This window comes from Poecilia latipinna, unplaced genomic scaffold, assembly GCF_001443285.1.
Source record: "Poecilia latipinna isolate Pla-1442-1.1 unplaced genomic scaffold, P_latipinna-1.0 Scaffold39, whole genome shotgun sequence".
In the NCBI taxonomy this organism is placed as follows: domain Eukaryota; kingdom Metazoa; phylum Chordata; class Actinopteri; order Cyprinodontiformes; family Poeciliidae; genus Poecilia; species Poecilia latipinna.
Window position 1 is genome coordinate 60,373 of NW_015112655.1, and position 26,894 is coordinate 87,266.

The 26,894-nt window shown below is 40.3% G+C and overlaps 1 protein-coding gene across 5 annotated transcripts in view; it reads left to right on the top strand.

Annotated features, from left to right (window-relative positions):
- The first annotated feature begins 257 nt into the window (after positions 1–257).
- pou2f2a (POU class 2 homeobox 2a) overlaps positions 258–26,894 on the top strand; it is a 95,399-nt gene continuing 68,762 nt past the window's right edge. For 2 of the 5 annotated variants that reach the window (XM_015045903.1, XM_015045869.1), the window contains exon 1: positions 16,658–17,805. In XM_015045903.1, the coding sequence (XP_014901389.1) occupies positions 17,706–17,805 (100 nt within the window). In that variant the 5' untranslated portion in view covers positions 16,658–17,705. The other 3 variants (XM_015045886.1, XM_015045876.1, XM_015045895.1) reach the window with 3 other exon arrangements.

The window sequence follows — 26,894 nt, forward strand, 5'->3', positions numbered from 1 at the left end:
AATAATTGACATACAGGCCCAGTTAAGTACAGCAGGAAGCTTTGATATATTCTTATAAATAATCTGTTTTTCTTTTTATTTATAATAGATAAAAATGTAAATTTTAAATAACGTGTCCAGAGGCTACCAGGCAGATTATTTTATGTTTTTTATTCTCCTTTAGTTGAAGATCAAACCCAGACAGACACTGACCTCTGGAAGAAAAAAAAATCCCCTCAATGTGATTGAAAAAGACTTTCAAATTTGTCATCGATCGATTTTCCGTCCGAGTCGCGACACTTTCATGACTTTCATTTGAATTGATGAATAATAACAGATTCATATCTGGAGGGCCAGATGTTCCCCAGGAGTCCAACACTGTTTCAGAGAAGACTTAAACGTTTGTTTAACTCTTTCATAAAAAGAAAGAATAAATATTATGAAAGTACAAATCCTACTCTTTTACATTTATTCTTGACGGATGAGCATAATGTGAGCGGATAAACAATCAATAAGGGTGACGAATAATAATAATCATGATAACAGTTGGAAAAAATGACATGATCTACATTTTTCTGCCTTTATTCTCACGGTAAACATGATCTGTATATGGTGACGGCCGCTTTACCTTTTATTTTAGGACCGTCATTTTGTGGAGCGACCCCCGGGTTAAAGGTCAGCCGGCCACTTTCCCATCGGCACAACCCCTCAGCCGATCAGCTACCCGGAACAGAGAGAAGCGGCGGGGAGGTGGGTCGTTTTTAAGGCCTGAGGAGACATATTCCCTCTGAAACACCTCATATTGCCTCCTAGTTTGGAGTTTATTTTATAAATTACAAGGTATCCCTCCGCAGCGGCAGCATAGTTCCTCCAGCCGCCTTACTGTCGTTGCTAAGCAACACAAAGAGAGACAGGTGAGTTTTCTTTGCTTTAATTAGCAAAATTAGCTTTTAGCTCGTCAACCACCCGTTAGTGGCATTATTTAGAACATATTTATCGGAAAATACAAATAGTAGCGTAGCTGAAGCTTAAACCCTCAGAACTCCGAAACTGAAACATTAGTCGGCCATCTTTACTGTTAGCTTAAATTATCGTCAACAACCAGCTGAAACCCCGGAAGTAGCTGGTAAAAACTCTTTTAAGTAATTTTAAAGTAAAAAAAATAAAATTATATATATATATATATATATATATATATATATATATAGTCTTGTTTTAGTAAATGTTTTATTCTGGTTTTAATCTCGGAGTTCTGATTCAAAAACATGTAATTCTGACTTGTTTTCTTAGGCATTCTGACTGTGTTTTGTTTGTTTATAAACTTTATTTAACCAGAAAAAGAAATACAAAAGTGTCCTGGAATATACAGCAACAAAACGAGATAAAAAGAAGACAATTTCATTCTTTAAAATATTTTAAATACAACAACAAATCACATAAAACATCTACAGCCAGATTTTTCTGTCTCCTTCTAAATCAAGCAAATAAATTAAGATTTCCTTGGAGTAGTTTTACAGCAGGACTTAAAAATGTAAGGCAATTTTCAATGTTTCCTTTTTGAAAAGAATAAGCTACCTGCAGTAGACATTAATTTCAGAGGAAATTTTAATTTATTTCAAGAACAGGAAATGAATCTTAAAAATATTCAGCTTTTTATTTGAAGTTATAGGGTATTTTGAAAACATTACCATGTAGAAATAAATTTTTAAATAAAAAAAATAATAATTCTCAGTATATTTGGGTGGCACAGTGGTGCAGCCAAACCTGACCAGCTCACCCTTAAATAATATTTCCTCATTGCAGCGTGGAAAATACGGATCAGGACTGCTCAGACGCTGATAAGGGGCCCACTCTACCCCCCATGGTTTGCTACCATTTCAGGGACTCTCACAAATCTTAAAGGCATTAATTTCAAAGTAACCAATCATATGGAATAATATATGTTTTAAACCATGAGTTTGAAAATGTTTTAATCCACTTTTAAGATAGACATGAGATCAGAAACCACCATTCTGTTCTTGTATTTTATGATTTATGAACCTCAGAATGATTATTCCCTCTCATGCCCTATTGACTCCCATCATTGCATGTATCGACACGTGTGTAAACTCCACCGCAGTCAACATTTGACCAGCGTTCCTGTGTAAATACTGCAGCTGCAGCCTGGGAGGTCAGGAAAACAGTAACTCCCTGGGATTGATTTCCAATAATCTGCTCATTGCTTGTCTGATCTGCAGGATGCAGGGCTACGGGGAATTGCCGGCTTGTGTCCAGGCGGCTGTTGCCGCGGTGACTGGTGTGAAGATAATAGCAGTTAATGAGATATTAACCCACGTAAGAAAGAAGAAAAAGAGGACGGGTGAGCAAGCCGGACTAAAGAGGACAGGATCGGGCTGCGTCTGACCCGGACGGATCGATGCCGCGCCGGTGTTCAGGCGCCGTAACGAGCAGACCGACCCGCTGCCGTCTCTGGATCTGATGAGGTAAATCCAGCTCCTCACTACTGACGCACAGAAACACAAACATCACGTATGCTGCACACATCAGCCGGCTCTCCGTCCAGCTGGTCTGGCCTGCAGGTCAAAGGTCAGCTTCATCCCAGACGCCTGACCTCATCTAACAAAGGTTGACATTTGTGCTGCAGGAGAGTGTGTGAGTGTGTATTCAGGAATAAGTCTGAGGGAAAAGAGGATGCAGATTTAAACATGTTTCTGCTTTTAAATTCATATCATTAGTTTTCATTAATTAAAGGTAAACAAACCTGAGCAGAAAAGTTGCAGTTCATCAGTGACTGTTGTCGTTTTTACCTTCAGGATCATCATTCTCGATTTTACTTCCTGTCTCTACTTCCCTTTATCTCACCACAGATTTTCTGTAAATCATCACCTGACCTTGGCCCATGACATAGCATCTAAACACTCACACACGCGCACACACACACTGGGAAACACACGACTACAAACTAACAAAACACACAGCCTGGTTGACTCTTTCTGCAGCATAAACTGAACAGTCACTGAAAGTCTCTGATCAGCTCTTCAGTTATCGTTTTTCTATTGTTTTTTAACGTGCATCCAAATTAAAAGAAATAAACAACATAAACATGCATCCATTTGTTAACTTCCCGAAACAATTAAGAGGATAAATTATGTTCCCTTTTTAGATGTACAATAACACTGTTTGTAAAACCGTGTGTGAAAGTGTGCAGATTCTTTTAGGTTAAGGTGCTGCTTTAAATTTATTTTATTGTTACTAATGATAACAAAGTGAAAGTTGTATCAAAGTTTAATATGAATATTTGGAGTGAATCCAGCAGCGTGGGAACAAAAATGAAGAATCTGAAATGTATAATAAGTCTGCAGCATGTTTATCATCATCAGTGGAAATTGGAGTGTGCAGAAAACAATATTTATGAAAAAAGTACATTTAAAAACATATTTATGTTTAAGATATTAAATCCAGAATGAGTTGGATGAACTCGTATTTTTAATCTATCAGGGTTGGGATGTTTTTATGTTTTCTGTCCTGTGACAACAGATGGCTAACTCTGGGACATTTACTCTCCACATTAGCCGTGTGATATATGTTTACCACTCATGAACTTTTTAGATACAGAATTTAAAAAATGTGCATGATTTTATTTCAGATTGTGCAATTTAAGGGCTCGAAACAAACTGGATCAGCCAAGATGTCTGTGGTTTTCATCAAAGAAGAAGAAATCAGTGGAGTCATTGATCAATATAAACATTAAATCTGTAATTTTCTTTCCATTTATAGCAGACAGAAATTCAAAATGATTGTTTTAAGTGTCCCTTGTTGTGATTAACTCCTTTCACGAAACACTTACAGCACCATTTTGCCATGTTGATGTGCTTTGGAGGTTAGAGGTCAGTTCGCCTCCGTTACACACCTGACTTGTCAAGCGAGGAGATGACAGCGATGGAGCTCAGGGGCGGCTCTTCTTCACGGGTTTATGATGGAAATGTTTTGTGAAAGAGGCCGGAGACTCAAATATTCCCAACTGGACACAGATCTGGACTGGATTCTGTGTCGTCCTGCTGAAATAACCACAGAGAAGAGCCTAGCGATAAATCAATTATATTTGTTAAATCCTCCAAAACACAAAGTTTGACTAATCTTTGAAAAATCTCAATATTTTCCACCAATGCACTCCTTGTTAGAGTGATGTCAGCACGCCCAGGGCGGCCATTTTGTTTGTGGAGTGTGTTTTACTGCTTCTATCTATTTGGACCTTGAATTCAGGTCAACTCTATGACTTAATATTTTTTTAAAAATTTAATTTGTATGACAATAGAGTGGAAATATTACCAGAATAAAGTTGTAATATTCGGAAAATGAAGTAGTAATTTCATGATTACTGCAATACAAAAAACATAAAAATGGTGTTGATAATTGATTAGTCTTTTTGTTTTAAATGTCTGAAATACTGCCAAACTGGTTACATGAATTTTTCTGTTTTATCTACAGTTTTCCTTTCATGTCATTTTGTTTTTTATTTTAAAGCAGTTATGAGTCACATTGGTGAAACCTTAAACTGCTGCTGCATTTACTCACCAGGTTGTTGCCAAGCAACCAAAGAATGAGTTGCTAAGTAACCAAAGAGAGAGAGTTAGTTGATGCCATGATCCCAGCCTAGCTAGCTGTCAGAGGTTGAGCGGCTAAAATCTTTCCACTGCCTACATCTCCCAGAATGCTGTGCGGTTCTGGATCAGAGTTTAGTGAATATTCTATACATTTAATATTCAATCAGATGTATTATTTGTTGATATAGATCACATGTCTATTATTTATTTATTGTTTAGCCCCATTCGTGATGTACAAAAACTAATAACAAAATATGAATGACAAAAAAAAATTGTTTCCTCTTTGATCTCTGACCGTTACTCTCTGGTCTGAAGTTTTACCGTCTCGTATTCAGGAGCCGACTGGCTCTACGGACATTTCCAGCAGACGGCCTCCTCCGGCTCCTTCCACACTAATCATCCCACAGCTTCAAAGATGAAGGTAGGACTGAGTGGGGGGAAGGGGTGCAGGAGAAAAACGCACGCCTGGCCGACTACCTACAGCCCTCCTCTCCTCCCAGAAACCATTCTTTTGCTCCTTCCAGCTCTCCTTCACCCTCTAATCCCTCGCTACTCCACTGCATATGTTTCCTAATCCGGAGTGTGTGGGAGGCCCGCTCCTCGCCCGCCCCCCACCCTTCGCCTTTTCTCTCGGCGGCTGTAATGCGGTAACCTGCCTCCGTTCCTCCTTTCTTTTAGCTCTCCGCCTTTCTCCCTGCAGCTCTTATCATTAGACCACACTCCCCACCCGCCCCGCTTTCCCCCGTCCACCACTCCTCTGGTTGTCTGTTCTGCTTTTTCTTCATTTCTAGCGAACATCTTCTGTTTTTTCCTCGATTGTCTCTCAGGAAATCCACTTGTCACGAGTACATGTGAAAAACTGCACAATGTTTAAAGGGCACCCGTTATACAAAACTTGCATTTTTACATTTTTATACGTCCATTTGGGTCTCAACTGCTTCTAAAAACAGCCTAAGTAAATAAGTTCATGTTGTTTGTTGTCTGGAAAATGAGTCATTTCAAAAAAGTCCTGATGGATTTAATCACTACCAGAGATGCACCAATCAAATATTAATATCTGTATCGGTCCCGTTATTGGAAAAAATTCTATATCTGGTGTAGTGACAGTGTCTGTGATCTGTGCTTTATTTCTTTTACATTATATTTAGAATTCCTAATTGCACTTTCTTAACCACTTGAAAGGTTTGTCGCAGTTTATGTTTAGATATTTGACTGAGGTAGTAGATTTTGTCAGTTTCTTCTTTTATTTTTACATCAGCTGTGATGAACTTAATTGCATTTACTGAATAAATTAAAGTTGTGATGTTTACATGTTTGATCAAGCTTTTGACACTATTTGTGTGTATCAGTGTGTTGTGCTGCTGCAGTCATGAAAGAAACTTGTAATCCATTACATTTACATCACCTTGCAACCCAAGCGGAGCTCCAGCACATTTGGTCAGCTGGTTTTTCTGCTAGATGGTCTGTACAATGGCTGCTGGAAAAGACAAATGTTTGTTGTTGACTTCACATACAGAAACCACTTGCTACAGACACTAAAAGATCTCAAATTAGGCAGAACTGATCAGACTAAAATCTCATTATCTAAGATTGATTTTGTGCAAAAAAAATGTAATGAACATGTTTTCTATTGTATTCTAACCCCTTTAAGGAAGCATAGTAGATCACCTTTAAATTCACCTGGACATATTATCCTAAATGAATATTGAAATTTTCCTGAAATTGGCGTCTAAATTGAATAAAATTTGATGCAGTGAGTGTTTCCACTCTCCTCTTCAACACTTGATTATTTCCTCCTAGAGTCTGCTGCCCTTTCATCCTCTGGCTGTCTTATTTCCTCGCAGGTGATTTTGTTCTCTGAGTTCAGCTGCACACACACACGTGTATACACACACACACACACACACTTTCTCTCACTCACATTCGGGCTTTTTGTCCCGATTCTTCTCTTGCTTTACCCCATTACTGAATGGTATTCCTGCAGGCCTTTGTGCAGCCTTGTATAGGCACATGCCAAGTCAAGTTATTTCAGAGCGGTTTCAATGGAATTACCCCCCAAAATAATCCCCCTTTTTGCTCCTACCCCCCCCCCCAAAAAAAAGAAGTAGAAAGAGACATGAGAATAAAGAAGAATAATGCAAAATGAAGCTGCAGCCTTTACGCAGAATGAGGCTGCAGCGCCACACCAGAGGAACACGAGAATATGAAAAGACCTCAGTGGACGCAATAAAGACCCAGAGCAGAAAGGTTGAATAGAAGCAGCGGCGTTTTCTGGAAAGTTCAGGACTGAAGCTGAGCTCTGTTAGCAAAGGCACCTGCATCAGAAACTTTAACATTTTCACCTCTGAATACCTAAAACAGGATTGAATTGCCTTGTTACAGCTGGGCTACATGCACGACGAAGGTGGAAGACACTGAAATTTCTGGTTCAGCAGCTCAGATGGTCCTTATTTGGTTGGAGGTCAGAGGTCGAAGCAGCAGCAGCCCACAACGCATGTAATGAAACTGAAGGACGGCCGTTCAAATGATCCGTAAATCAGGAGTGACTCCAGAGAGCGTGGTTTAAATGCAGCCCTTCGATAAGTTTTAGATGCTCTTTGTGTAGCTCATCCGACCTTCAGGCGCCGATTTCTTCCAGCTTTTCTTCCAAAACATTTACTGCTGGAAATGGAAAACATTTAAAGGGGACATTTTGAGTTTTCTGTGCTTTTTGTCAGAGACAAAAAGAACATTTTGGAGACAAACATTGAGAAAATAAAAATCAAAAGTGAAGAATAAGCAACAAAATTTAGATCTGTTCACAAATATCATGCATATCTGCTGTGTTAAACTCAGATTTCCTCCACAAAAACACACTGTGGATCACTTAAAGTTCATAAAGGTTCCTCTGATCAAAAATGCCTTTTACCAGTCTCAGCTGTGCTCTGTGAGGATTTCTAATATTCAGTTTGACTTTTTCTTTTGTTTTATTGCGTGAAACCCTGGCTGGCGTGCAGAAACGTGCGAGCCGCTGGGTTTTTTATGAGCGTGTCCTCATCAGGGCTTGTATATATTTTCATGTGTGAGAGTGTGTGCCGGTGCCAAGTGTCATATCGATAGGTTAATGGCTGCGGTGTCAGATTCAGGAACTCTCTGATTAGTTGACAGTTCACTAATCCACACCCCGTCCTGAGTTATTGGTCCGGCACATCGATTTCCAGCCCGCCAGCCAAACCGCGAGGAACTCGGGGGTCGTAAGAGAGCCGGCCGCTATTGATTGGCCCCAGATGCACCCCCGCCGCCTCCCTCACCGCCGCCACGCCGTGCACTCCAAACACAGATCCTGCAGCACCCAGCCTGACCAGGGCTTCATGGTTTCTGTCTGTGTGGAATCAAGCCTCCTCACATGTACCTGTAGGTTTATATATTTATAAGACCTCCATCTGATCCATTGTAACAAGTAAAAGATTTTCATCCACTGTTTTGCCAACATCACCTGCTGTTAAAATGAAATGATTAACATAGTTTCTTCTGCCGTTTTATGCAAAAACAATGAAACTGCAGCTGTACCCCTTGAACATTTTTCACATATTATAGTCATGCTTGATTGGGATTTGCTGTGATAAATCAATAAATGGACTTTCTGAGATGAAAAATAAATTATTCATGGTTAGTTGGACTGTCATGATAACACATTTTGCAGGGTGGTAAATTGTCCCAGTTATTATCACGATATTATTGTTTTGAAACCATTTTTAAAGCAATATATTGATAGTTGCATAATGATACAAGCTTTCCAGCAGCTCAGGTGATGAAGGCTCACTTCCCCAGTTGGTGGGGATTCGAAATCTTGTTCTTTTTAGAAATGAAAGTATTTTGATCTTTTGATCAAACCTTTGTTGGTGTCTTTACTCATTTTACACTCCAGTTCAAACGGTTTTTGTTTGTTTTTTGGTATCTTAATGGTTTGGCACCGCTGTATCTGGGACACTCTAACCAGAACATCAAGGTCCAATCAGCTCCAGTGTGGAGATGTTACAGCTTCTGATGGTCGTACCTAAATATCACATCACCGCTGTGCAGAATGACGATCTTTTTTTAAGAACTCAACTCTACTCATTGGGTTTCAGTTCTAGTTGAGCAGAAAAGTTTAAGGATTTTCTTGTTAAAAGTTTATTTTATGTTTACATTTCAGTGTTTATTGGTGTAAGCATGCTAACGAATGGGAAGCTGGTCAGTCATGGAGGTAAATCCATTACAGATATGGAAGAAACGCTGCAGAAGCCTTTAAACGTCAACTGTCCAGCAGGAAAACGGCCCTAAACATACAGCCAGAGATGCAGTGAAACGGTTTAGGTCACAGCATATTCATCTTTTAAAATAGCCTAGTCAAAGTCCATCCTCTCCATCTGAATTTATTGGACAAAAAAAACATGACCTTTTGGTTTCACATCACAATTTAGCTCTACTTTTATGTTGATCCGTTAAATACAGGTTTGATTAAATACAAACTGGTTTGGGGTGTGATTTCTTTTGTGAGACCTGCTGCACCTTCACCTGTCCTACAAACCAGAATCGCTGCATTTGCCTTTAGATTTGCCCTTTTCAAGTCAGGCTCATTTTCTTCCTCTTTGACATCCAATTGCTGGAGCTCCAGGTGAGACTGATCCTAAAGAATCAAGCCTCCAACTGCAGCAAGGCAAAGCAGCGTACAAGGCGAACACACCGAACCCTGTTGATTCATGGGAACATCTAGCCTTCGCTGCTATCCTCCTCTCCACATTCCCTGCATCCCTCTTCCTTCCTCTGTTTCTCCTCGGCCCCTGTGTAAGCATCGGGGAGGGGTGGGGATGAGGGGTTGTTAAACATTTTTCTTCCCTCTTAATTGTTTTGACTTGTGCCATTGGCATCCCGATTAGGCCCCATTGATTTCCCACTGCTAAGTGCATTGATTTCTACATTTCTCATTGATCCTCACTTCTAAATCTACCCACACACACTCTGTGTCTGTCTCCCTCCTCGCCAGGAAAACCACGCAGGCTGAACACGAGCTTGTGTCTGTGTATGATTGTGAGGATGTCTGCGAACAAGTAAATTATACTGAGATAAGGAGGGAACACCAGAGATCCGAGAGTTGGCCTTTATGTGGAGTTAAATGGAGAAAATGTATGTTTGAGTCAACATCTGGAGGATTTTAAGTCTGTTACAAATTAATTGAACTGATTTATACATGTACTGTTTTGGGCAAAGACTTGAATCATCCGTCATTTCTCTTTCTTTCTCCACAGCAGCCAGATTTTATTGTAATCTTCTGACGTAGACATGATCAGTATTCTTCTGAAGGTCCAAAATATCTGGTTCTAGATGCATCCAGTGGGCTCAAATGATCCAGTTCTAGATTTATTGAATGGATCCAAAAGACCCAGCTTCACTTTTCTTTTGGTTGTTTTTGTTTGTTTGTTTGTTTGTTTACTTCTAATTTCAATTATTTTATATTTTCAATTAAAACTGTCCATTGTTTAGGCATTTGAACTCTGACCTGGATTATTAGGACACCAAATGTAGGCTATATATCAGTGATAAGAGTAATGAATATAAAATGAATATTTTGGCCCAGTTTAATTTTTTTCTCTCATTTATTTATTTAAATATACAAAAATATGAAGAACATAGTTTGACATTTTCATTATAGAAGATTTCTACTGAATGATTTTCTAAATTCTTGGTAAACGGTGCATGTTTATGTAAAGGTTGATGCATAATCATCATTATCTGCATGAAGGCCTGATATTCTGGTTTTTAAACTTCATGCAGCTCAGTGGGAAACTTTGAAATATTCTCAAAGAATATACAGAAATGTCCAGGTTTTAGGATTTTGAAAATAATCCAGTTATATGATAATTTGCATGTCTGGCTATAAATGGGGAATCTCACAAAGAGCTTTGTTCTTGAGAAGAAAAGTTGTTGATAGGATCTCAAATTTGACAGCAAATGGATAAGAAACTGATCTTCAGAGCAAGATTAGAAATGATTTGCATATTGCACCATCCAACACATTGATGGTTAAAATTTATGCACATTAGCAAATTAAATAAAGTTGCTGAGAAAATGGTGAAACTTAATTTAATGAGATGCTAAAAATCAGATGAAAAGCACTGAGATTTCCTTCATTATCACTATTTTCTGTCCTTCTGTTTCAGCTCCAGTGTTGTCTAAATGATATAAAACACCTTTCAGGTCTTATGTTTCCAACATAGGTTTTGCCATAATTCCTCACACACACACTCACTCATACACACTTTCTCTGGTTTCTCCTGATCGTATTCTGCAGCGTCCAGGAGAGCCGGGTCTGATCCGCTCAGAGTTTAAGGCTCTCATCTCCCACCATTTCTGCAGCGAGCGCACATCGCCTGCACCGGCCGGAAAGCTCCATCCATGTCACTGGCATTACCTCAAGCCTTCATGCTGCGTTTGTGCTAAGCTAAGCTCTTTGGGCTCAAGAATCAGAGCTGTGTGTGTCTGCATGGATATAATGTCAGATTTTGTCAGTTTCTGGCATTTTTTGCATGTTTGGGCAGCAAAGAGCACGTCTGGCTTTGTATCCACGAAGCTACATGTGAACTTTAAGGCATAAAAGCAAAAAAAAAGTCAATATTTCAGCTCTGCTTCCCCTCTCTCCTTCCCTCTGTTCGGCGCTGTCCTGCGTTTTAAATCTTAAATCCATTACAAGCCATCCAGGATGAAGCAGGATGCAGAACATGTGTGAAATACAAACACGGGCAAATTCAGGGCAGGAAGAGCGTCTTCAAAGCCAGAATGAAATTACCTGTGAAAATGAAAGAGAATATACATGAACAAAATCCCTATAGAGCCTATGGAGATAAGAACATAGCATGGGGGGGAGAAAGTGTATGCACAAACCGATTTTCACGCTCGCTGTGATTTCCAGCGCGCTCGGGGTCGGGTCGAGCTCGTGAGCTGTAAGCAAGAGCATTGATCCGCCTCGATGATCGTATCAAGGTGGCGTATCGACGGCGTCGTGTTTTACTCTTTTGTTTGTCGTCTGCGGCCTGAGAGGAATAATGGAAACGTAGGAGAGGTATTGGCAGCGCCGAGACGGGCCTATTGACGAGCTGTCAGAATTGATTACTTAGTCAGGCCGCGGGAGGAAAGGCGGCGAACAGAATGAGAGATAACGAGAGGAAAAAATCTAAAAATAATGCGCCAGAATGGCTGCAGATGAATCCCTCTGTCTGCGGGATTAAACAGAAACTTTGTCTTCCCTTCAGTTTGTGTGTTAATATTTTATGGTTTAATAAGCCTCATGTAACAGCCTGGTAATGATTCTAACTCTTCATTTGCTGCTGTGTGTGTGTGTGTGTGTGTGTGTGTGTGTGTGTGTGTGTGTGTGTGTGTGAGAGTGAGAGAGTGGTCACAGCAGCAGTGGAGGGGTTTGTGGTGATATAATTGTAAGCCGGTATTGATTGGCTCCCCTTGTTATTGATGAGGGAGAATTTAATTCAACCAACTCGTTTGTCAACGTGACACTGCCATTTAACAATGAACTCTCTCTCTCCGTCTCACACACGCACGCACGCGTACACATACACACACGCAGACACACAGACACACACACGTGCATTCAGAAAAGATCTTGTCCTTCTATATTAATACAGGGCATCCTATGTCTTACAGGCATGTGTCTAAAATTCAGGCCTTAAAATGTCTTAAATCATTTTTTAAAATGTAAGTTATCCTTGTACATGTTAATGACGGATCTTAATCTCATATCCTGTGTTTTATTCTTTGTTTTTTTTTTGTTGGACTTTAATGTCAGGCTAAAGTTTGTGTCACATGCAGACATCTTCATTGGATTGGGTGACTTGAGCCGGTTGTGGCTACCGCTAACTAGCGGCTAATGCACCCCAGCTAGCTAGTGTAAAGTGTGGACTTATCACCGGTTGACTGGGCGACGTTCATCTTCACTGTTGGCTCATTTCTCTTGCCAACTCTTACAATGCTGCATTTATTCTGTGCTAAAAGGTTTGGCACTACTACTATATAAAATCTTCTTTTGCACATTTTTGTCAATCTTAAATCTTAGATTTCATTGGTAATGGTCTTAAAAAATCTTACATTTTGTTGGTGAAACCCTCAGAACAGAAAACTAAATCTTGGCAAGTATTTTATTTGAGTTTTTAGTGCAGATATCTTAGTGCACTTGAAATAAGACAAAAATAACCTGCAAGTAATTTTTCAGAGAGAAATGTGAGCTTGTTTTTAGTGACTAATTCCTTAATATTGATAATGGCAGATTATTTCCACTTATCATGGAAAAATATCTTGTTTTAAGTGAAATAATCTGCAAATTGCACCTATATTTTTTTCAACATGAAGGAATAATTGATTTAAAACAAGTAAATGTTGCAAAAAGTTATTTGTAAGTTAATTTTGACTTATGTCAAGTGGACTAATATATTTTTACAAGAAACTAGACTAAAAATACTTGATACAATTTTGTTTTGGCAGTGCTGTAATAAAGATGTTTACTTACTGAGAGTATATTTATATATTTTCAACAAATTGATGTATGCATGATATTTCAAACCATAAATAGTTGTTTGTCAAATATTTGTAGTTTTAAATGTGTCTGTATTGTTTTCCAGGTTATCTTGGCTCCTTGTTTGCATTGGTTGATCAGAAATGTATTGTAACCAATAATCCTCTGAGAGAGGATTCAGAGGAAAAGGAAATATTAACGAGGCCGGCCATGCGTTGTGTTCCTCACCTCTTCTTTAGATCCACACTTCTCCCCCCTCGACACACACACACATCCCTCCTCCTCGCGTTGGACGCACAAAACACACTATATTCTGCAAGAAATAATTGCTTTTGTCTGGAAGGAGTTTGTATCGGGGCTCCTGTGCGCTTGCCCTCCTCTGTGGAAGGGGGGGATCATGAGGGACAACTGGTCGTTTCTTTATTCGGCCTCTCCCTCCTCCTCCTCCTCCTCCTGCTCCTTTTCTTTTCGCTCCCCGTGCCTCTCGTTGGGCACGCGGATGTCATCTGTCAAATGGGAGCAGCTTTTTTTTTCTCCAAGTTTAAAGGGGGGTGGAGGGATCTTTTGTGATGTGACGTGTGCCGATTCATGGTTGAGATCAAAAGCTGCAGCTTGTAACGGAAACGGCTCCAAATTAGATTTAAGATTAAGAACAAATGGCAGCGAAATGAGCTATAAATTAGATCTAAAAACATGACGGGGTTTTTCCACTTAAATAAGGTGAAGAAAAGTTGTTTTTATAAACAAAACTTAAACTGTTGATTCACTTTAAGCATTCAGTTCTTTTTGTTAATATTCTGTAACATTGTTCACTTTACCTTTAAATGTTTTCCAAATTTATCAGATTGTGAGGATACCTCTAATCCACAGATTATCTGACAGCTTTAGTTCTGGACTCGAGGTTCCAAATCTTAAACTTTTCACCAAAGTCGCTTTTTAATCAAATATTTCCAGTACTTTTCAGTCTAGTCTCTAGTGCAAATATGTTAGGACTGTTGAAATGAGACAAAACTAACCTGGGAGTGACTTTTCAGCAAGATATATGAGCCTGTTTTAAGTAAATAACCCCTTAATATTGATTAAATAATCTCGTGGCAGATTAATTCACTTATAACTTGGGGAAATTGTCTCGTTAGTGAAATAATCTGGCAGGGAAACTAATACATTTTCATCATTAAGGAATTCCTGACTTAAAACAAGCTCCTATGTAAATTAGTTGTCTTATTTAAGTGTTCTAAGGTATTTGCACTGGAAAACAATGCAAATACCTGGTAATATTTTTTTGTTTTTTGAAGTGTGAAGACTGAATGGTATTTGAAAATGCTCTTTATTTACTCCATATTTACTCCTGTTTCCATCTGAAGAAAAGAAACCTCAAAGCTTTGTCTTCTGCATGCATGTCTTTTCCAACACACCTGAGTTGAGTGAATGCCTCGTCACCAGGCCTCTGCAGAGGTGGTTGATGAAGGAGTTGAGCCTTGTGTGTTGGTGCAGGGATGCCTCTAAAAGATGCAGGATGATGGCTTTGGAGAACTGGAGATGGGCAAACCCGGTCTAATTCATTCAGCTCAACCTGACGAGAAGAAGAGTTTCCAGTCACACTGCTGTGTAGCCGCCTTGGCTTTGGAAGAGACATTGCCTTGGGTAAATAAGGGAGCATCAGCTCCAGCCCTGTTTGGTCCTAAAAACATCGGTCTACCAACGACAAAAGAGAAATCCTACTAAAATCCTACTCCACTCCATTTTAGTTTACATTTTGCGAAGAAGGAAGTTGTGCTCAGCGTCTTCTTCTGAGGTTTTCATGTGGTTTTTCAGTGGTTCTTACTGTAGTGCCCCCACAGGCGAGGATGGGAACAGGTTTTTCAATTAGTTTGGATCATTTGACTCTGTGTGAAAGCCAGCGACAGCAGCTCAAAACGTAACAAATGTTGTTACGTTTTGTAATTTTGGTCTCCAGTAGAACAGAGTGTGCCGGTCTATCAGGGGAAACACCCTGAATCTCCAGCACCGGATTAATGACCCTTTGACCCCAACATGCTCAGTTTGATCTCCAGCAAAGCCAGGCTTCTACTGGATCCTTCGGACATCTTGAAAAGTGTTGTGGCTTTAGCGATGCAACTCCAAGCTACTGCACAAAATGACTGAAAGACCATAGCTCAGCATTCAGTTTATGTACTAGTTTCTTTTTTTTTTAAACATATAAACATATAAACCATTCCAATAAAGAGGAAGGATATAACTTATTTAAAAGCAGTCTTAGTGTTTTTAACAACACGGAAACAAGAAAAATACATGTTGGGAACCACTTTTGGCTTTCAGCTTCAGTTTATGGATCAGTTATTGGTGCATGGCCACCACTTTCCAACTTCCTAGAGACACCCCTGTTATTCAGTTACCTTATCTTTATTTCCTGTAGGGGTTGTTACAGCGGCGTTTAGTCCAATCTTGCATTGACTTCAATGAGCTGCGGGAGTTGGTAAAGTAACACCCAGCAGTAGAAGAGCGGCGCCTCCGTAAAGTGAGTAAACCGGGCCTCTGATGATGCTGCTTCCACGTAGCAGGTGGTTCATAAACCCTCCTTCCTCTCCCTGCATGCGCATTAGCATTGGCTTAGAGCCCGGGGCCTTTCTAACTATGAGCGCCATAATTGATCGATAACTTATTAACAGCTCAGTCTCACCTCGGAGTTTATACGGGAGGTGGGAGACGGAGAGCTGCGCGCACTTGTGGTCGATTTTTCTTCCATTGACCGCGATATTTAGCGCATGGATTTTTCTATTTAAAAAAATCCATGTTGGTGATAATCTGGAGTGTAAACGCAGTGCGTCGGAGAGGAGAAGAAGAAGAAGAGAAGGAGGAGAGAGAGGGAGAGAGAGAGAGAGGGGTTATGGCCGGGAGGCACATTCACCTCTTACGCACAACCCTTAATGGGAAAAGCATGCAATTTAAATTCAACTCAGCTGACATTTTACGCACATTTTACGCATACACGCACGTGGCCTTCCAGAGCCCAACATAATTACTAATTTAAGAGCCGCGCGTGACCGTGGGGGCTTTGATTAGGTGTCCGCCTCTGTGGAAAAGAAATACATTAGCCGAGATCTGCAGGTGACCTTGTGCAGGCCGGAGCTGCGTAAATCCATACAGAGAGAGGCAGAGATCCACCTGCTGAAATATGCATCAAAGGTTCCTCCCCTTTGAATTCATGTCCGCACATTGTGAGGAGCGGATCGATCTCTCTGAGGCCGGCGATGATGTGATTATTGGCTTCATTATAATGAAATAATCAGATGATCAATGGCTGGATCTTGTACAGGATCATGGTGATAATGAAATGTGAAGCACGAGGTTGTCTGATGGGTTTTAATGTGTTAACACGCAACAATACGGAATATAAAGTGTGCAGAGGAAGTGTGTGTGTCCTTGTATGTGTGTTGGGGTGACGGGGCTCGGGGTGGAAAGGGGAGGGAATATGGGGTAAAAGCAAAGGGGGGGCTGGGTATCTCTCCGTCTGTCTCCCGGAGAGAGCGCCGAGCCGAGCCAGAGTGCGTTCAGGCTGCGCAGCGTCGGAGCTGAAACCGCTGGGGTTCCCAAAATAAACCGAAGGCACCCCGACCCTCACACACACACACACACACCCAGGGAGAGAGAGAGAGGAGAGGATCCAGGCGGCGGAGAAAAGACCGAGGATGGAGCAGCAGAGCCAAAGAAAAGACACCAGAGCCTGAGAGAAAGCGCCCTTCCCCTCCTCTTTTTCTCGCTTCCTCAGCTGGAGAGGAAACGGAGGACCGCTGCGCTGATTGATATGGATTCTCTCGTTTATTTTTCTATCGATTCTGCTTTAATTAGTGACCCCCGCTAGAGAAAGAGGAAGAGGGATACAGCGAAAGGAGGAGAGGGAGGAGCGAAAGTCAAACAGGGGGTGCTGCCTGCCTACAGCCTTACTTTATTATTTCATTAATTCTTTACCAAATAATGTTTTTACGTTGCATTATTGTGTCGCTTTGTGTATTCTTCTGCAGACTAGCCAGCTACTAACCAAATCTTTACCAGAACCAAAAATTAAAATCAGCTCCACTCAGATACGGACATTTCTTTTTTCTTTTCTTTTTTCTTCCCGAGGATTCACGGGTGGACAGTTTGAGACTTTTACGGACAGAACTGGAGGAGAAATCCGTTTTTATTAAACCCAAAACCAAAGCAAAGAGACGGAACCTCACCGGGCTTTACGCACAAACTGTGTCTGCTCCGACTGTTCACATGGGCGCAATGAGAGCAGCTCTCATCCGGGCTCAGAAACCTCCAGCCTGCTTGGATAACCACTGATCAAGCATCGATCACAAACGTCCACCAGATCTGGAAACAGAGCGATGTAAATCTGCCGAGGAAGAGTCCAGACTCCCCGAAGGAAAAACACCTAAACTTCCTGAACTGTCCCAGCGTCCTCAAAGCGTCCGCAGAGCAGGAGAGCAAAGCCGGCAGGCAGGCCAGAGAACGACGGCAGGACCCCGGATAGAAGGAGCAGCGAAGTGAGACCAGAATAAACCAAAAAAATCCAACGACCACCAGGTCGACAGAGGACCATGTTTGTCCCCCTGCCGGTCCCCTTCGTCTTTCAGAGAACAGCGTCCGACTTCAGCGCCTGGAGACTCAAGTCCTCGCTGGTCCCGCGGTCCAGCCCCGGTAAGCTGCCTCTCCTGCACACAGCCAGTCCCACTCAACACGTCATTTAGTTATTTTACCTACATCCTGCTAAAATTGGGTTAAATTGTTTTCAACTTACAGCAGGTAAAATTTATATATATTCACACTTTCCCTTAAAAAAAATCTGCTTTTCAGTATGTTGAGGTTGCAGAAAAAAGATAAATCACAGCAATACTTTGAGAATAATTTTAGTCATTTACTTAGAAATGTTTTTAAATCATCAAAATTGTTCCGATGAGTTTTCTGTTTATAATTCACATTAATTCCTCTGTTTTACAGTGAATAAAACAAAAATATGTAATTCATATTTCATCTTATTTTTTAAAAATCGCTCCCTTACTTACTTGCATTTGGAAAACCTTCCCAAAAAAACTGTGTGCATGAATATTTAATCTCATTAGCATCCATCAGAGATCGTTGCTGCTCCTCCATCCATCCCATCTGCCTCCTCTCCTCTCCTCCAGTCTTTCTCGGCCGGGTTCGGGGGTGATATTCATGGTCGTCTATTGATCAGGATGTATTGATCCCTGACTGTTGGGAAAACAGGAGTCCAGTTAGAGAAGGGAGAAACTTTAACGAACTAGAAACGATAACGGTTTGAGTTAAAAATCTGTTATTTGGAGTAAAATAAATAAAACTGATTGGGTTTGAAGTGAGTCTGTCGGTCAATAATCGCCTCCCTTTATGCTCACTTAAATACCTCATCACTACTTTAATGATGCTTTGGTGAATTGCTGATCAATACCCTGCCGCAGCTGTAATGCTTTTATCAATGTCTTAAATGTTTCTACTTGTTCACTGGGATATTTATGCCGTTTTATTGCTAGAGCTAATAAGAAAACCATTTAAAAACTCAAATGAAGCTATAAACTGTTCACGTTTGGATCATTTTTAGTCAAAAATAAAACCATTTGACAAACTGGATGTATGCTGGTCCGAGCAGAACCATGCGGCAGTAATTGAGGTTATCAGCCTAAGTAGGCGTCAGGAGGAGAGAAACGCTTTCTGCTTTGACAGGCAACACATAACCGGCGTGCAGCTTCTGTTTTGGAGGGGGTGGGGTCCCTTCGCCGGCTGGGCCTCTAAGAAATTAAAGTTAAAGGAGCAGCAGAGCCATGGAGTGATTGGATGAATAAGAGAATGGCCGGGTGCATGAATGAATAATGAGTGAGTGAGAGGGTCAGCAAATGAACAGGTGAGCTCATCGGTGAATGGAAGCAATAAGAATTAGAGATTGTTTGTTTGAAGGAATCCGTCGATTAAAGGCGGAGTGTGAGTGAAATCTGACCAGCGTGTAAAATGTGAGCGTTTGAGAGCGAGCCGGTTCCCCTGTGTGTTTCCACATGTGAGGAAAGAACGGGTTGGAGTTCCTGCTCCGGCTGCTTTTTTATTTAAACACATTGCTGTGATAAGCAGCTGATACACACAAGAGAAATAAACTGTACAAGAGTGCAAACACTCATCTGTCCATTTTTTTCTCAGTTGTTTCTTCTTTTCTCCGTCTTTCATCGATGCTCTCCAGAGACACACAAACAGAGAATCTGCTGTTTCCTGTTGTCTTTCCCGTTTGTGTGAAGTAGGATTCACTCGACACGGAAATGCAAACTCTCCTCCCGTCTGCGGCTCGTCCCCGCGGACGGACGGCTTGCAGAATTGGATTTTCTTTTGGTGTTTTGGTCGGGCCTTGTAAGCCACTTTAGCTAAATCTGTTACCCACAGCCCTGCTCTGATCTGAGACCTCACTGTGTGTGTGTGTGTGTGTGTGTGTGTGTGTGTGTGTGTGTGTATGTGTTTTGTGTGAGTGTGCACCGATCTGGGTGTGTCCCAGATGAGGTGAGTGAGTAAAACAGCTGACAGCGGCTCTTTGCTGTATCTAAACTCTTTGTTTGTCAGCCTGAATCTTAAACTGTCCAGTGATTAAATCACTGATTTCAGTCCAGTTGCACAAACTGAAACGCTCTGAGGTTCTGCTTTAAAATCCCTTATTTAGTTGATCAAATTACATTTCCGAACTCTCACACTGCTGCAGGATGTCTGTTTGCTCCCTTTCAGTAAAATAAATCTTGTCACTCTGCTTTACTAGCTTTGGAAAATTACAGAAACATGCTGAGGCTTTTATAAATGCAAACATAATCAAACTGAGTAGATCCTCTAACTCCTGATGGATAATAATCTTTATGTAATCAGGTTTGTCCCACTGAGATTAAAAAAAATCTCTTTTTCAAGAAGACATGGCTAAAGAATGGCAGCATACAGTTGAAAATAGAAAATATTCAGTTATAGCACATAAGAGAAATACAATAAAATACATTCATAGATACTGAAGTAAAGCATTAAAGTGTGCAAAGTCAAAATCTGATTTCTGTCATGTTTAAGGCCTCAAACTACTGATTACAAGTTAATGAAATGTTCTTTATGGCTAAAATGGTTTGATCCCTACTGGCTCTAATGTAAAACAGTAAAACACAATGAGTACCCACTTTATTTAAAAAAAATGAATTTGACTTAATTTTACATCAAAGAATAAAAAATAAATTGCACCTAAAATACAAAAAGATGTCAAGATATTAGAATATTTTACATTTTTTAATAGTTTTTGTATACAGTGACATTGGGCCCTGTCTGTGTTAAGATTACCTGCTTAAATATTTTAATTTTCCATTTTTTTTGTTTCACAAGGTAAACATGTTATTTAGTTTAAATTGTTTTATTATGTTAACAGTGTAGAATTTCCCCAATACAACAAATTTATTGTTAAAAACCTAGAAGACGTATTCACAATGAAAGTAAAGAAAAAATCTTTTTAGGTTTACCGTACCTCTCAAACAAAAATAATGATGTTTTTGGATAATTTTTCTTGTTGGCTTGACCAACATTTTGTCTGCTGGAGTCTCTAGTTTCTAAGTGGTTCCACGACAAAAAGGCTTTAGAAACTGCATTTGAATAGGAAGATGTATGCTAAGCTGCTAGGCTAATGTTAGCTTGCTTCCTCTGTTTTGATAGGACTTGTTGATAATTTCTGCTTACAAAATGTTTATTTTGTTATTATCACTTAAGCGGGTATGGAAAAGAGTTTTCACCTCATTTAGAGCTTTGCGGTTTGCGCATGAAATATTAGTGGAAATATATCCCGATATGTATTCCATTAAAATGTGCATACTTTTAATTTTTTTAATTAAGTTAAGAAATTTGCCACTAATCTTCAATTCATTTGTTACTTTTTCTGCATTCCTTTTTGTTGTTATGTTTACCTTTAAGCTGAATGAAGTAAAACGGTCTTTGTCAGTTCTGCACCTGCTGTGATCCTCAGGAGGAACTCCAACATCTCATTCACGTCAATCACAAACCAGATGGAAAACAAACAAAAGAATAAAGGGAATCCTCTTTTCCCCAAAACGCAGCCGCTTTCGTTTTTTTGTTGATTTTAGTCATAAAACGCTCTGCAAGCCAACCATTCTGTCAGAATTATATTCAGCATCAGATGATCGCTACTAAGAGTTAAATCCTCCCTTTTTGTGCAGCTCGGAGATCTGATCAGAGGGTTTTTATTCTGCTGTGTGGTTTTCAGAGGGCAGGCAGGGCGGAGAGGGACCTGTAGCTGCCTCCGCTTTGTCCCCGCTCTGCAGCACAACAAAGGAAATCTAAATGCTCTTTTATTTTATGTACACTGCTGTAAAATCCTCCAGGGCCAGTGTGGCCCATATAAAACTGAGAGCTGTCAGATTCTGGATTGAGAGAGATGCTTTATTTATGCCGGCCACTCTGAGAGTCCTCCTGTTCAGGCTGCGGCTGCTCCGCTCCAACTTCTCCGTCATCGATCTTCTGCAGACGCTGTGAAGTGAATGTGATGGGAAGCCATTATCTTTCATGATTATGCCAACAGAAACAAAGGGAACAAAGAGAGAAAACAGCTCCTGGAGGTTAGAAATGACCACAGTAAGGAAACAATGAGGCTGTGTTGCAGTGGCAGCGCTGCAGAGAAACTTTTATTGCAGAGTTCAAAGCACAGACCTCCTGCCCACACATGCACTAACCTTCACAAATACATAAATGCAGTTTGTGCTGCTGCAGGCCTTCAGCAGATCCTTAAAAAGTCACGTCTTAAATCATTGTTTCTAAAATTAAGGCCTTATAATGTCTTAAATTCCTTTTTTTTAAAATAAAAAATATGTTGGCCTTAAATTGGTCTTAAATGTTATTGTTGCATGACTATTTAATATTGTATATTCCATGTCGGGTAAAAGTTTGAATTGTGCTCGAACATCTTTGCTTTACTTGAGGCAGTTGACTCTAGATTGACGCTACTGCTAACTATAACACAGATTTTTTTAAAAAGAAAGCAAATACAACTTGGAAGGAACTGAAATTTTCAAAAACTTTAGATTCAGTTCAGATTCAGTTTATGGTACAATCCTGACAGAGATGAAACGATGCAGAACCTCTTTCTGCATTTTAAAGAAATTTAAGCTGATGTCTTATTGTGCATTTTTTGTGCATTCGAAGTAGGTCTGTATTGGTCTCCTGAGCTGAATAGCTAATTTTCTTATGTGAATAGGGGGCAGATATTAGATGTTCACACTTATTTCTCCTCCTTTTCATTTATGGTTTTTTTCAGTTGCTACATACACTATTCATATTTCTTATTGAGTGAATGAAATGAAAAACGAAATTGAATGAAATGCCGTTGGTAACTAGCCAGCTAGAAACTGTATTTTATTTCTGACCTGTTCCAAACATCAGGTCAGAAATGAGCAACTGGCTAGCTAGATAGCTAGCTAACTTGATAGCTTTTTGGTGTTTATAATGGTTAAGTGCAAATTTACTGTCAGTTGCCAGGACAATATTTGTTGGTTCATTTTGTGCAAAAAACAAAACAAAGAAAACCTCACAAACAGACCCCAGATGTTTCATTGTTTTGCTATGCTTGATTACAACATGTCAAGATCCCCCAACCATTTTTGGTGTTAATTTTTATTAAAGATCTTAAAAGTCTTAGCTTTGACTTGCTGAAGCCTGCAGAAACCCTGTGCTGATAACTACCTGCCCTCGCACTCCGGATCCTCACCTCTCTGAGCTCAGCAGGGGGTTTGTGCGTCTGAACTCCACCTAACTGAGCCTGTGTAGAGGTCGCCGTCCGTCGGCATTAATTGCCTTTCTTTGGGTTTGTGCGTGAAGTGGCAGACCTTTCCCACTCGGATCGTGGGGATGTTTGGAGGTGTTGGCCTGATCCGATGTTTGGATCATGTCAGAGTGACTGTGTCTCCTGGGCAAATAGCCGAGGGAAAATGAAACCCATGCAAACTGGAATTAAACCCAGCAGACGGGCGCACGATTTGAAAACTGCACGTTGAGGTCGGTTATGGATCGTTCCGGCGTGTGTGGTAAACCACAAGCAGCTCATAGCTGCCCATTGTGCGAGTGGTTTTAACCTTCCACTGGTATTGATCAGCCGACATTGACTTCCCTTCCATAGCCGCGTCCGTGTGTGTGCGGCAACGTGAACGGTGATGGTGGATGTGTAGGAATGTGAGAAGGTGCATTCATGTGCACCTGCCTTAGTATGCATGCATGTGTGAGTGTGTGTGTGTGTATGGATCGGGTTTTAAAAAGGGGCAGCGTTTGTCGGCGAGTCCCGGTGTTAACGTGATTGCGAATGACAAAGCGTCCAGGCGGGTTTGTTAGCTCCATAATGGGGAATCAATAGACACAACACAGATGTCAATACAACATGCTTTATTGCGTTAAGCTGCCTCACTCCCACACTGAGCTCTGAAAACACACACACACACACGCACACACCATCTGAGGATGCATCTTTAGCTGCAGGTCGAGGTGCATGAAGGGATTAAAGTACATGAAAACTTTGACGGTTATAGATTGCGTGTCTGACAGGAGTCCATCACATTTACACCCTGACCGTTCTATGATCGTTATTCTTCCTCCATTTTCAGTATTTAACTTTCTCTTCTAAAAACTTAATGGTGAAATAAAAAATCTCATCGGGAATAACATTTGAGAAAGAAACCAAGCCTAATCAGAACAGTTTTACTACATTTCCCTACTAATAATCTTTTAATTCCTCTTTTGTCGTCCTACTAAGCTGAATTTAAGGAGTTTGGTATTGAAATGTACATCAGTGTGAATAAAGCTCACCCTGATTGTTTAAGTTACTCAGTGGGATTAATGAAGTTTGACTTTTTAGTGCTTAAAAACTGAACATTTTTAGAAACGAGGGATTTAACCTTCACTTACGTTAACCTCACTATCTAAACAAACACATAGTCATCAGGTCTGATGCTTTCTGATGGCAACACCAGCTTATTTCTTAATTATAAATATTTTGCTGGTTATCTTTTGCCAGTCTTTTTTTTACAAGAAAGAGAGAATATGAAAGAAAGCAAAGTATGCTGCATAAATCATGTGCAGATTTATTTTACTGCACATGACTTCAGTGATTAAAAAATTAATTCTTTTTTTCTGATCCACACATGCTCATATATTTACCTGCATTCCAACTGACATTTACTTGCTTTGTCTTTCCAAGTTGCTGTTCGACTACGCCGTTTTTTGTACCTTCTGGCATATATCTGGTTTGACCTTTCACCTCTCTGCTTGGCACAAATGGTAGAAACCTTTTGAATCGGTTAATTACCTGCCAGAGATGTGGCGTTGAGGCCTTGGCCAGTGTTTTTTGAGGTGTGCAGTTTGGAAAGGGTTGTTCCTGAAGCTGGATGTTACTCTCCTTTGTGTTTTCCAAGATGAGATTTGAGACTATTGTCCTATTTCAGCACCTGGTTGGTTTCAAAATTCATCCGTTTTATTAATTCGAAAGAAAGTTCTAATTAACTGGAGGTGGAGTGGATTTCCAACTATTTGTGTGTTTTTTTTTATTATTTTGTAGAGTACATCTAAAATATTTTGAAAAAGAAAATGCAGCACAAGGCAACACTACTGGCTGCCATTAGCAAAGCAACCAATCCAGGAGCTGCAATAATTTTTCTTGATGATTATTGGCTGTACCACCAAAAGACAGCAGAGTTATTTAAAACTGCAAAAATCTGTAGTGCTAAGATGGTTTCTACTGTATTAACATGTATTTTGTGTTTGAACTAATAAAATAATAGTGTTTTTGAAGGGGATCTCGCGTTGTGATGCTTCTCCCACCTGTTTGACAGGCCTGTCATGGCGTTCTCTGCCACATCTCGACTCCTCCCAACACGTTTCTTCTCACAGTGGCTCGATGAAACCTTTCTCTACAGACATTTGGCTGCAAATTTAAGTCAGTTTTGAAGGGTTGGGTTCCTTTTCTGGTTGTTCCATGTCACAGAAACCAGGTCCCCGGGCTTTTCCTCAACATCTTTATGAATGTCTTAACTTCATCTTCTTGCATTAAAAGTGATTAGTTTAGCTCTAGAAAATGGTATTCAGCCAAAACCTCCGTCTAAAATTTATCTTTTGCTGCCAGTTTTGCAAAAGAGATGCCAAACCATAAACCCAAGTCGGAAAAAACTCAAACTTTCTGAAGTTTAAAATCCAATTTTCTCCAGGAGACAATAATTTTTTTCTACATAAAGTACTTTATACAGATAAATACTGCCATAGCTAATTAGATGCATCGTGTTTAATGTGTTATTTAAAGTCTCACTTGTTCACATTTTGTCTTGTTGGAAATGGTGAGTAACATTTCCCCTCATGGTCACTTCCTGCTGTGCAGATATGAAGGAATATTTCCCCCTAACTGCCAAACATGGCCGCCTGAACTCTGCTTCCCCTCGCCGCTGTCCACCGATCTGTCCATTCAACCAGCTCAAACTCCCATTGTTACCGTGGTAACATCCATAGGCCATTAGACACACATATAGGAGAGGAAAAGAGTGCAGGTAAACAGTGTCCTGCTGCACATGCATGCCGCATTGGACAGTCAACTTGATGGTTGGCCCTAATGGCCCCAAACACCATTAAGGGCTAAATTGGCTGTACTGGGTTTGTCTGGCTGCCCCATGCGTCCTTCTCTCTTTGGGTATGTAATCAGCGATCATACGCCACCGTTTATGAGCACAGGGCCGCCATGTCTGTCCAAGGAGTGTTTACTCCTTTGGTACTTTGTGTGCGTTAATTTTCCCCAACGCCTTGCTTCAGTGGCTGCATGCGTTTATAAAGCCGGTGTCCATTTTACACTCCTGCTAAATAATGAATCGCGGCCGCAGCGGGGGGACCTTTTCTGGTTTAACACCGCCGCGCGCCCTTAATCGAATGCACTCAGCGTGCGCGGCCCTTTTGTCCGACAAGGTGTCTGTCGATAGGCTTTCTACTCACTGCACATAAATGCCATAAAGAACGGCGTGCCTATTCATTCGAATTCCTCCCTCCCTTGCCTCGTACTCTTCCTCCTTTCACCTTCTCCTTCACTTTTACTCTCTGTTTTGGTCTGAGATGAAATGTGGCGAGTTTGGATGAAGATGTTGGGGTGAAAAGAAAAGAGGACAAGGAAGGCTTACAACTGGAAAAAAAACACGAAACCTCAGTTTGCTAACTTCAATATCAACCTTTATCAACTCTGTAAAATCTATGGTACATGATCAATATGTCTGCTTTTAAACTGTTGGCTTATAATCTGAATTATAGCACATTTACTCAGTATGAATATGACTTTGTTTTTATTTTTTGCTCTCTGTTGTATACTTTTAATATATTCTGAACAGATCGCTGTTGGAAATCAGAATTTCTCCTCAGTCAGCTGAGATCAAAGTTTAATGGTTATGAAAAAGAAAAGTAATTTTAAACTATGAAATCAGAGTCACGTAGTTAATGATTATTTTGTCTCAGATGTTGCATTAGCCTGATAACCTGATTGGGTTTAACTGGAGTTGCTCCTTTTAAAAAAAGAACAAACTTATTTTCTGCTCAGATCATACAAATTAAAACAAAATTTCTTCAGAAACATTATAAACTTTGTGGTTGTGAATTTTGGGAAATGTTTTATTTTTACCAAAAGGAGTCAGAACATTGACTGAATGCAGTTTCACTTCATGCTTCAGGCTTTTTTTTAACAAGCTGACATTGTTGGC